The following is a 12,643-nucleotide window of genomic DNA, read 5'->3' as shown; positions in this document are numbered from 1 at the left end:
GTGGAATTTCTATTAGTAGATTATGAGTAAGTGGTCCTGAGGGTGTTCACTCCTTCTTAGTATTAGGAGCTGTAGGCTGATTATGCGGGCAGAACCTCATTAGTGGATTTTTTGTTGTTGTTGTCGAGACAGAGTCTCACTCTGTAGCCCAGGCTGGAGGTCAATGGCGCGATCTCAGCCCACTGCAACCTCCACCTCCTGGGTCCCAGTTTAAGCAGTTCTCCTGCCTCAGCCTCCCAAGTAGCTGGGATTACAGGCATGCGCCACCATTCCCAGCTAATTTTTGTATTTTTAGTAGAGACAGGGTTTCACCATGTTGGCCAGGCTGGTCTTGAACTCCTGACCTCGTGATCTGCCTGCCTTGGCCTCCCAAAGTGCTTATCTTGCAATCTGGATGGTTTAGAAAGCATCTTGGAGTGCTTTGGGGTATCTTTCAGCTTAAAGAGGTTGGGGAATGAGGCAGATTTAGTTAAAGAGGAGCAGCTTTCCTCTCATCTCCGACTTCTTTAGAGTAGGACATGACTCATAACTAATTTCCAGACCCTGGAAATGTATTGGGTCTGATATCTGCCTAATTGATTTTGTTTTTTGTCCTAATGCCTTTGTCTTAAACATTTAAGCCACACTGAAAAATAAGTGTAGTTTATGAATCTGTTTTCATGGCTTCACCTACTATTGTCCCTTCCTTTGTTCAATATGCTTCCTCCTTAGAGGTTCATTCTGACCCTCTAAGATTCTGGACCCTTTCCCCTTGACCTCTGGAAAAAAATGCTGACAAACGAATGCACACTAAGATACTCACGGCTAATCAGGTTTAAAGTGTTTCTCCTTCTTGTGGTGTTTATATTTCTTGCAGAGGTGAAGACATCTTAAACCAGAGGAATGACTCTCTAGTTGTGGAATTTCAGTCATCAGCCAGCAGATGCAGGAGGTATTATTTTGGGCATGGGGGCCTTCTGAGAAGCCCAGAAATCATTCTCAATGACCACCTGCCTGCCCCATCTTACATAAGGCCACTTTGTGCATCACACCTGTCTTGTGTGTCTGGTCGGGTTAACCTGACTGAGGGCAGCAAGCATGGGTGTGGGAGTCCCTGTATGTACGGGAAAAGGAAGGGTTATGCATGCTGTGTAAGCTTTTTGTTTTTTAACTGCACATGTCAATGTTGTTTCAAAAACTAGGAGTTCATAATGAGACTAGAATTCTCCTGTTGATTAAAGACTACTTCATATCCATCCACAGGATGGCTCATATGTCCTCAGAGTAGTCTCCACTTGAAATCCATGAAAGCCGGGGTTTCATATTACAAATGTCCACAAGGAAGGCAGGACCATCATACCGTTTGCTGGGAACTAGAAGTCTGGTTCCATGAATAAGAGTGTCATTCCCGTCTCCTGCCTTGTGCTGGTCACTGTCACCACAGCCACCCCGGAGAGTTCTTAGTCATCAGTGATTGTGATATCGGAGCTGTGAGCCTCTCAGTTGGTAGAAGATTCCAGAGGCTGCAGTCCCCGTTATATGAAGGTCACTGATTGGACTCCCAAATCTAGTAACTGTGGGTAATATACTAAGGATGAATTAAAATGCTAATAGGCTCCATGTTCTGGATATCTTTACATTTCCTAATCTTAAATTTAAATTAAATGCCTTAGATGCTGCAACAGCCTTACCAGAAGCATGTTTAGCATTGCATCATCCCTTAGACAGCAAATTCAAAGTGTATCCCAGCCACACGGGCAGAGCTAGGATAAGCAATATTTATTTTACAATAATTTGTGTGCCCCTACAGCTATATGATATAAATACTCTCTCTTTTACTCAATATAGTTATTTAGCTTTTTAAAAAATCACAATTTTTATAAGTTCCTTTGAACCCACAGATCCTTTATTTTATTAGCAATACATTGGATTTTGTGGCACCTAAAGCTACTCCAAAGCCATTTTATAGAATACCTTCATGTTTAAGCTTTGTAACAATGCCATGAAACGCCCCTGCTTTTTAATGAAGTCACTAGGGCGTAGAGAGACTGCGAGTGGCTTTTCCATCCCCATGTCGCTGATTTGGGGAGAACCACATTTTGTAGGTGGGTGTCCTGGCTCCCAGCTTAGCATCTGCCCACTAGACCAAGTGGAAGCTGGTAGCACAGTGATGGCCAGGTCACTGCACCCACCTGCTTCTGCTGGGAGATGAAGACAGAGCTCATCTTGAGGGATCTGTGAGCACTTTCCGATTGGTAGTGTTGGTTCTGTTGTCTACACGGAGGCCAGATTTCTTTATCCAGTGAGTCAGAAAAAGAAGTGCATTTCCTTCCTTCAGTAAACAAGTCACTTCCTCATCACTAGTTGAATTAGCCCCTTTGTTTTCTCCTTATTAGGGGGAAGGAACACTTTATTTCTTTCTCATTTTTTCCAGTTGTCTCGTGCCTGGCCACTTCATAATTGTATTTTGAGAGAATAGATACTAATTTTCTTCAACAAAAGGCCGAGTTCCTTGATGACACAACATAATTCAATTTCCGTTCGCTCCCCTCATTGCCAGCACCCCTTCCTCCTGGCACATTTTTCATAGTTAGGAGGAGTGATAGTGTCAAATATATCAGAAGAAAGAATTGATTCAGTAGTCGTTTGACGACTTGACTGATTAACAGAGATCAGAAGAAGGCTCATAACTGTGAAAACCACTGCAGCATGGAGTTTTAACAGCTCTTTAGGGAGCTAGGTAATGAAAGAATCACTACAGAAACGCAGCCATGCAAAAAAAAAAAAAAAAAAAAAAAGCAGGAGCATTCCCATATAACACTCAGAGTCTCTGTCATAGAGGAAGTATGCTCATAATTTCTATTTACACATCACTGTAATTACTGAGTGTTACATTGGGCTTTAGAGTTTAATTTGTGCCTGTGGTTGTTCTATCTTCTTTCTCCCAATGCAGTGTCTATGAACCAGATAGAAATGCATTACGGAGGAAAGAACGAGAAAGAAGAAATCAAGAAACTCAACAGGATGATGCCACATTTAATTCTAGTTACTCTCTCTTCAGCGAGCCCTACAAGGTAGATGGTTTTCAGTTGTTCATTTCCACCTCTCACTTGTTCCTCTCACTCCCTGTGATGGTGGCCTCGACTAAAAGAATTGACCAACCAAACTTCACTGAATCTTCTGTCTGTTCAGCCCAGGGAAGACAGCTCAGCTGCCAAGTACAGGGTCTTCCCCCAGAAATCGAGGTGTCTGGTTCACATGTCTTTACTGGCTACTCCTTCAGTAAAATGCAACATTGGTTTATTATTGAGATCTGCTTGCTGTGATTTTTGTCAATAATACAGACGACTTTATCTCTGTGTTGACATATCAAGGTCAATCCCATTTGTTACGTTTTCTTAGATTGTAGGAAACAAACACTATTAGAAGGAGCTTGGGGACCGGGCATGGTGGCTCATGCCTGTTATCCCAGCACTTTGGGAGGCCGAGTCAGGCAGATAACAAGGTCAGAAGATGGAGATCAGCCTGGCCAACATGTCTCTACTAAAAAAATACAAAAATTAGCTGGATGTGGTGGCAGGCACCTGTAATATCAGCTGCTTGGGAGGCTGAGGCAGGAGAATCACTTGAATCTGGGAGGTGAAGGCTGCAGTGAGCCAAGATCACGCCATTGCACTCCAGCCTGGCAACAGAGTGAGACTCCATCTCAAAAAAAAAAGAAGAGGGTTGGGTTACATATTTGTCATGTGTGGATCATGCTAGGATTAGAGTACCGGTTAGGGCTAATGAGAAAGAAACTCTAAGATTATTTCTCATTTTTACCAAAGGCTAGAAACATAACCTCTCTTCCAAAATGAAATGTCCCAGATTTCACAAATATCTTAGGCTGCATAGAGCTCTGGGTCATTCAGTCTTCCTGCACATTTAGCCCCATGTTCCTTTAAGCTTCACATTGACATCTCTTGCCTGTCACTCTGGATTTCTTGCAAGAATGATATTTAGACCAATCCTGAGCCAAATCTGAATTTTCAAGTAAAGCTTCTAATGGGACTACAAATACAAGACAGTCTAATCATGGAAAGACTTAATGCAGATCATTTTTTAAAGTTGTAATAATTAATTTTCCTGATTTCCAGGCAATCTGTTTTAGCTGCAACACACACAATACCAAGGATAGATCCTTATTTTTTTGGAGACTGAGTCTCCTGTTGCCCAGGCTGGAATGCAGTGGCATGATCTCGGCTCACTGCTTCCTCTACCTCCCAGGTTCAAATGATTGTCTGGCCTTAGCCTCCCGAATAGCTGGAACTACAGGCACCCGCCACCACACCTGGCTAATTTTTGTACTTTTAGTAGAGACAGGGTTTCACCTTGTTGGTCAGGCTGGTCTCAAACTCCTGACCTCATGTGGTCCACCTGCCTCGGCCTCCCAAAGTGCTGGGATTACAGGTGTGAGCCACCACGCCCGGCCGGATAGATCCCTTTTCATGCACCGCAAGGCCATTACAGGCATCCTGTTCTTGTGCCATTCCAAGTGCTGACTTGGATGTCTATCTTCAGAAACGATAAAGATTTCGATTTTATCTCTCAGATCTCATTCCACATGTGGCACCTCTGGCTCTGGCTCTGTGATGGATAAGGGCGCTTGTCCATTGTTGTCTCTAACAATAGTGTGGATGTGTTTTTCTTTCTCCAGACTTAACAAGGGGGATGAACTCTCCAACCGGATCCAGAACACTTTAGGCAATTGTGATGAAAGACTTTTTAACTGATAGATCCAATCAGAGTCATCTCGTTGGCGTTCCCAAACCTGGGTTTCCTCAGACTCCTGTGAACAAGATCGATGAACATTTTGTTGCAGATTCAAGAGCCCAGAGCCCAGACCCAGCCCTCATCTATCTGTAGCACTACAACTTCCACACCAGCAGCTGTCCCAGTGCAGCAGAGTAAGAGAGGTACCATGGGCCGGCAGAAGGCTGGGCATCCGCCCTCAGATGGCCAACAGAGAGCAAGTAAGCATGGCCACAGGTTGCTTGATTTGCACAAATCTGCTAAAACCCAGAGAACCATAATAAAAAAAGAATATCCCCATGTATTGAGCCCCTCATCATCATCTTCCTCTTCTTCTTCTTCCAACGCAGCACAACAGGGCTCTCTCAGGACCTTGCTTGGAGATGGTGTTGGCAGACAGCAGCCGCGGGCCAAACAAGTGTGCAATGTGGAGGTGGGCCTTCAGACCCAGGAGAGGCCACCTGCCATGGCAGCCAAGCACAGCAACAGTGGACACTGTGTTCAGAACTTTCCTCTATCCCTAGCTTCAAAACCCAACCTGGTCCAGCAGAAACCGACTGCATACGTGCGGCCGATGGATGGCCAAGATCAAGCCCCTGATGAGTCTCCTAAGCTGAAGTCTTCTTCGGAAAACAGCGTGCACTGCACATCATACAGGGGAGTTCCTGCCAGCAAGCCGGAACCGGCCAGAGCCAAGGCCAAGCTCTCCAAGTTCAGCATCCCCAAGCAGGGGGAGGTGAGTCTTTCTCAGCACCGTGTACATGCAACTGATAACTCTTGTGAATTCAGTTTCCATGTTTCTTTTTTTTTCAGTGATGTGGTTGGTTTTGTGTGGTAGGATTTGTAGCAATCACTGAAAGGGGAGGCAGATTTAAATAATGATTTCTTAAAATCTCAAATTTATTGTAATCGGAATTTAAAGTTTCGGCAAATGCAGTTGTGTGTGTATATAGTAGTTAGGGAAGGAATGTCCCCTTCAGTATAGTTCAAGGATTTTCTTCTGAACAGCTGGTATCCACTGAGGTATAAATAAAATTAAGAAATGAGTGAATAAGTGATTAAGAAATAAGAAAAGCACTTAAAGAGTATAATTTTAGTATCTAAATAGGTAAATTTTTATGTAAAAGAGTTCCAAAACTCTTTTTAACATTTTTGTGTTTTGAAATATTTTAACACGAATTTTACCAAGTAAACCTCGTAATAGTTTTAAAATTAATTGTTTTAATTATTCAGCATTGAATATGGTGAATTGTTCACATGGTTTGGAAATCCTGTTACATGGTTTGGAAATCCCGTCCTGTCTCAAGACTGTATTCCGAATTGATGATGATTGTAAAGAGAAGATGAAGAAAAAAATACAATCATGCATATATATTTTTTGGTGTGATATGTTATACTAACTAAAATTAAATGTGAGTTCTAGAACATTATACTTAGGAACTGTTCAGTTTTTTTCTTAACATATTCTTTAAAGATAGAGTAACAGTGTGGCCAGAATATCTTTGTATCTTAATTTGATTTAATAACCAAATGAAATTAGTGATTTGACAGATGATGTAGCATTTCTGACAAGGCTGAGTTTAAACATTTCTGAACTATCAGTCTCAGAAATCACCATGGACTGATAGGGAGGTCAACATATCACCTTTAGAGAAGACCTCTTTTTTAATCTGTGAGATGTTTACACTGGTTTTGTAGAGAAAATTAAGTGGTGTGTATACCAGTAACTTTTTTTTTGATTACACATTTATGATAGATTCTAGAAAATGTTCACTAGGAAATAATGGAAGCAAAATGTAATTTCTATAGGCATTTATGTTTTTAAGTTTGTAGGAAACACACATAGATACCACCTTACAAAACTGAATTTGTCAGGCTGTTTGATTCATCATCATCAAATGACTGGTAGTGGCAAATAAATCCTGGCTTATCCTTGAGCAGTGGCGACTGACTTTTACAGCCACCAGGAATCCCTTCATTATTTCAATCTCAATTGACTTCTTGTTAAAATAGTCTTTATCTACCAAAGAAACTTCCAGTTTATTAGGTAATAATTTACTTGTTTGTTTATTTTGGAATTCAGTGAGTTCATAAAACTCTAGTTAAAACAAAAAAGATGAATTTTTGATTGCCAGTAAAGCCTTAAGCAGATAACTGTGCAGTTTTTGAGGCTTTTGGGTATGTCATTAATAACCTGGACACTTTCAGGATGCCCTTTGAGGATTCAGATTGGAAAGAACATGCTGTGTGTGGTGTTCGGTTAGCGGTGAGAGAGGGGGATACCTCAGACAGAGGCTCATGCTGAGAGAAATCAGAGCTTTTCTGTGGGAAGTATTCCATTTCCCCTATGTGTAGTGACATTGAACTAGCAAGCCTGCCCTCTTCCTAACATTTTGTCCTGAATATTTGAAAAAGGCCAATCATGCTTTGATAGAGAAGAGATAAGAGGTGGTATTTTTATAGAACAAAGTTAAAAATTGGTGGGTTTTTTTGGTGAAGGGGGTGCAGTCTTTATTTTAGTAAAAAGCACAGTAGGAAAAATACTGTAATTTGAATCTTCTAACACTTGTCTGTTTAATCAACCCACTCCCTCAATAAAAACATGACTATTTCACAGTTAGCAGCCAAGTAGTAAGTAATTTCTCCTACCCTTCAAACTCAGGTTTTTGTTGACAGTATTCCAAGAGAATATTAAGAAATGCTGTTTTGTAGATACATTGTTCAATGTTTATAGGCTATTCCGATAAAATGCACAATCAAGCGTGGTGGCTCATGCCTGTAATCCCAGCACTTTGGGATTGCTTGAGGCCAGAGTTGAAGACCAGCCTGGGCAACATAGCGAGACCCCATCTATACAATAAATAAATAAATAAATAAGATTCACAAAAATAACATAGAAGCTGAAGAATTTTATCAACCTGATTTAACTTTTGAGGGAATAAATATTTTTGTTTTTTGAAAGAGATAAAACAACTTAAAGTGACAATTTCAAAAATATCCATGCCAATATTTTTAAAAATAAAGATACTGCTGGTGTGAAAATGTCCTCTCAATAGTACAGATACTAATTTCCAGTGAGGTAGAGAAGGTGTTTTCTAGGGAAATTTCCAAAGAAAATGACCCAAAGGTCATTACTTGACTATGGTTTTTCAGGATGTTAGCTACAGAGCAAGACTTATCACAACGTAATAAATGTGGGGGCTGGAAAGGTTAGATAAAAATGACATAAAAAACAAGGAGGGCCATGCAAAAATAGCTGTTTGGCAATGTATAGGTACATTCCTCATAAGAAAATCAGATCAATGACCAGGTGCAATGTGATGAGAGAAATTTTTTTTTTTTAATGTAAGATGTAATCTCTGCCTCTAGGAAATTTACATTAACTGAATAAATTAGACTCCAGCACATACCTTTTAATTTGCAGTTTCTTTCATTTACAGTCCAAATTAAATTTAAAATTGGCCTTTTAGCCATAGGAAAATTCCCTCACCTTCATCACTCTTATAGTAGAAAAACAATTCTGTATTATTTTTAAAAATTGGGAAATTTTGAATTTCTTTTCCTGGTTTTACACTTCATAAACTCTTCATTCTTTCCCTTACAACATCTGCACCCTATCTGCTGCTATTGCAAATTATTTGCAATAATTCCTGAGTCTTCAATAATAGGTAATTAGTGCAGAAAACTCCAGTGCAATTTGATGTGGAAGTTAAAGACCTCAAGAGAATTCCTTAACTCATACACCTGCCTCTTGGCTGGCTTTTCCCGACTCAGTTTTGTGTTTAATGAAAAACATATTTTTGTTGTTATAGCTGAGTCTTTTATTCTGAACACCACCTCTCATTAAGTGAGTCTCCCTGGGAGTGCCTCTTGGAAAGGTGTCTACGGTTAGGTGAGAGACCAGGGAGGAACGAATGGCCAAAGCATGCCCTCTAGAATGTTCTAGGGCACGGCACGCTGAATTTTATTTCCAATTGAAGCGAATTGTTTTTTGTTTCTCTCTCTGACACACACACACACACACACACACACACACACACACACACACACACACACACACACACACACACACACACACACTCTTTGTGCTCAGCATGTAATTCCAGATCCAAACATTGGGGAGAGTTAACCTAGAGGAGCACATACAGTGTTGTGGGACCTCAAATTTGCATAGTCTCGGGGTTCTTCTTTAGGAATAAAGGAATAGAAAAGATCTCACCCTTGCAGTTATTTCAAAAACATGTAACAGTGTTAATACAGTGCTGCTCACCCCCCTCCTATTCCCAGGGCCTTAGAGACCCTGAAGCTTAAGCATCATTAACTTCATAGTGTATCTGTCTTTGTCTCATGGAATAATATAAAATCATTACTAAGATGGTCATTATAGATTTGAAAAAAGTTATATTAGCCTCAAACTTGGTAGAATTTAAAAATACATATGTATGTGTTAGGTGATGGGGGCAAGGCACAAAATAGGGCAGTGCTGTGAAAAACCTTCCATGCAGAGCCATTGAGACGACACAGGAGTGTCTTGGGCCTTGCAGTCAGTAGTTTGACAAGTTACAGCTTCAGCATTGTATTCCAAAACCTACATATTTGAGTTTTCTGTTCGTAATTTGATAAGTAGTGATAGTTGGAAACTGCTGTTGTAGAGGGCTCCAGTGGCTGGGAACAGAATTCATTTGACAAACCAGGGGAGCAAAGGAAGCCAGGAGCTGATGCCCATAGCTTACTCAGTGGTAAGGAAAGAGACACCTGAATTTGAATATCAATCAGTAGACTCTGGTATCCTAGGAGTTTTCGTAGCAGTTGATAATTCATCTACAAGAACAGAGAAACCGTTTGTGGTTGATCAGAATTTTATTTGTTAAAATAAGTAATTAAATAGTCTAAGATGTATTGATTAATCATAGCAGTTTCATGAAGGACATTTTAAAATTGTCGTTTATGCCATGAAAAAGAATAGAAAGATGAAGCACCGTGATTCCACAAAATAGCTTCCTAGAAAAGTGATTAACTGATTTTTTCTTTTTTTTCTGTTTATTGCATTTTAGGTTTTGGGGTACATGTGAAAAACATGCAAGGTTGTTGCATAGGTGCATATGTGGCAGTGTGATTTGCTGCCTTCCTCCCCTTCACCTATATGTGGCATTTCTCCCCATGCTATCTCTCCCCGACTCCCCACCCCCGCTGTCCCCCCACTCCCCCACCAACAGACCCCGGTGTATAGTGCTCCCCTCCCTGTGTCCATGTGTTCCCATTGTTTAATAGCCATCTATGAGTGAGAACATGCGGTGTTTGATTTTGTGTTCTTGTGTCACTTTGCTGAGAATGATGGTTTCCAGGTTTGTCCATGTCCCTACAAAGGACACGAACTCATCGTTTTTGATGGCTGCATAATATTCCATGGTGTATATGTGCCACATTTTTCCTGTCCAGTCTATCATCGATGGGCATTTGGGTTGGTTCCAGGTCTTCGCTATTGTAAACTGTGCTGCAATGAACATTCGTGTGCATGTGTCCTTATAGTAGAACGATTTATAATCCTTTGGATATATACCCAGTAATGAGATTGCTGGGTCAAATGGAATTTCTATTTCTAGGTCCTTGAGGAATCGCCACACTGTCTTCCACAATGGTTGAACTAATTTACACTCCCACCAACAGTGTAAAAGTGTTCCTATTTCTCCACATCCTCTCCAGCATCTGTTGTCTCCAGATTTTTTAATGATCGCCATTCTAACTGGCGTGAGATGGTATCTCAATGTAGTTTTGATTTGCATTTCTGTAACGACCAGTGATGATGAGCATTTTTTCATATGCTTGTTGGCCTCATGTATGTCTTCTTTTGTAAAGTATCTGTTCATATCCTTCCCCCATTTTTGAATGGGCTTGTTTGTTTTTCTCTTGTAAATCTGTTTCAGTTCGTTGTAAATTCTGGATTTGTCAGATGGGTAGGCTGCAAAAATTTTTTCCCATTCTGTTGGTTGCCGATTCACTCTATTGACTGTTTCTTTCGCCGTGCAGAAGGTGTGGAGTTTGATTAGGTCCCATTTGTCTATTTTTGCTTTTGTTGCCAATGCTTTTGGTGTTTTGGTCATGAAGTCCTTGCCTACGCCTATGTCCTGAATGGTTTTGCCTAGGTTTCCTTCTAGGGTTTTTATGGTGTTAGGTCTTATGTTTAAGTCTTTAATCCATCTGGAGTCAATTTTAGTGTAAGGTGTCAGGAAGGGGTCCAGTTTCTGCTTTCTACATATGGCTAGCCAGTTTTCCCAACACCACTTATTAAACAGGGAATCCTTTCCCCATTGCTTGTTTTTATCAAGTTTGTCAAAGATCGGATGGTTGTAGATATGTTGTGTCGCCTCCGACGCCTCTGTTCTGTTCCATTGGTCTATATCTCTGTTTTGGTACCAGTACCATGCTGTTTTGATTACTGTAGCCTTGTAGTATAATTTGATGTCCGGTAGTGTGATGCCTCCCGCTTTGTTCTTTTTGCTTAGAATTGACTTGGCTATGCAGGCTCTCTTTTGGTTCCATATGAAGTTTAAGGTGGTTTTTTCCAGTTCTGTGAAGAAGGTCATTGGTAGCTTGATGGGGATAGCGTTGAATCTATAAATTACTTTGGGTAGTATGGCCATTTTCACGATATTGATTCTTCCTAACCATGAACATGGAATGTTTCTCCATCTGTTTGTGTCCTCTCTTATTTCGTTGAGCAGTGGTTTATAGTTCTCCTTGAAGAGGTCCTTTACGTTCCTTGTTAGTTGTATTCCTAGGTATTTTATTCTCTTTGTAGCAATTGTGAATGGCAGTTTGTTCTTGATTTGGCTCTCTTTAAGTCTGTTATTGGTGTATAGGAATGCTTGTGATTTTTGCACATTGATTTTGTATCCTGAGACTTTGCTGAAGTTGATCAGTTTCCGGAGATTTTGGGCTGAGATGATGGGGTCTTCTAGATATACAATCACGTCGTCTGCAAATAGAGACAATTTGACTTCCTCCTTTCCTAATTGAATACCCTTTATTTCTTTTTCTTGCCTGATTGCTCTGGCCAGAACTTCCAGTACTATATTGAATAGGAGTGGTGAGAGAGGGCATCCTTGTCTAGTGCCAGATTTCAAAGGGAATGCTTCCAGTTTTTGCCCATTCAGTATGATATTGGCTGTCGGTTTGTCGTAAATAGCTTTTATTATTTTGAGATACGTTCCGTCGATACCTAGTTTATTGAGAGTTTTTAGCATAAAGCACTGTTGAATTTTGTCGAAGGCCTTCTCTGCATCAATTGAGATAATCATGTGGTTTTTATCTTTGGTTCTGTTTATGTGGTGAATTACATTTATAGACTTGCGTATATTGAACCAGCCTTGCCATCCCCAGGATGAATCCTACTTGATCATGGTGGATAAGCTTTTTGATGTGCTGTTGTACTTGGTTTGCCAGTATTTTATTGAAGATTTTTGCATCTATGTTCATCATGGATATTGGCTTGTAGTTTTCTTTTCTTGTTGAGTCTCTGCTGGGTTTTGGTATCAGGATGATGTTGGTCTCATAAAATGATTTGGGAAAGATTCCCTCTTTTTGGATTATTTGGAATAGTTTCAGAAGGAATGATACCAGTTCCTCTTTGTATGTCTGGTAGAATTCAGCTGTGAACCCATTTGGACCTGGGCTTTTCTTGGGTGGTAGGCTCTTAATTGCTGCCTCGACTTCAGACCTTGTTATTAGTCTATTCAGGGTTTCGACTTCTTCCTGGTTTAGGCTTGGGAGGAGGCAAGTGTCCAGGAATTTATCCGTTTCTTCCAGGTTTTCTAGTTTATGTGCATAGAGTTGTTTGTAATAATCTCTGATGATGGTTTGAATTTCTGTGGAA

At 40.5% G+C, this 12,643-nt stretch overlaps 1 protein-coding gene across 10 annotated transcripts in view; it reads left to right on the top strand.

The window, feature by feature from the left end:
- TSGA10 (testis specific 10) overlaps window positions 1-12,643 on the top strand; it is a 204,421-nt gene that overhangs the window by 23,488 nt on the left and 168,290 nt on the right. For 7 of the 10 annotated variants that reach the window (XM_064371406.1, XM_064371410.1, XM_064371411.1 and 4 more), the window contains exons 3-6: window positions 857-931; window positions 2,933-3,053; window positions 4,676-4,991; window positions 5,121-5,506. In XM_064371406.1, the coding sequence (XP_064227476.1) occupies window positions 4,823-4,991; window positions 5,121-5,506 (555 nt within the window). In that variant the 5' untranslated portion in view covers window positions 857-931; window positions 2,933-3,053; window positions 4,676-4,822. Of the gene's footprint in view, window positions 1-856; window positions 932-2,932; window positions 3,054-4,675; window positions 4,992-5,120; window positions 5,507-6,163; window positions 6,183-12,643 lie in introns of those variants that run through there. The other 3 variants (XM_064371407.1, XM_012475841.2, XM_064371409.1) reach the window with 3 other exon arrangements.

Source organism: Aotus nancymaae, unplaced genomic scaffold (genome assembly GCF_030222135.1).
Source record: "Aotus nancymaae isolate 86718 unplaced genomic scaffold, 86718_ANA_hifiasm-v0.15.2.pri h1tg000131l, whole genome shotgun sequence".
NCBI classification, from domain to species: Eukaryota; Metazoa; Chordata; class Mammalia; order Primates; family Aotidae; genus Aotus; species Aotus nancymaae.
The sequence above is the reverse complement of the archived record's forward strand: the minus strand, read 5'-3'. Positions and strand labels throughout refer to the sequence as shown.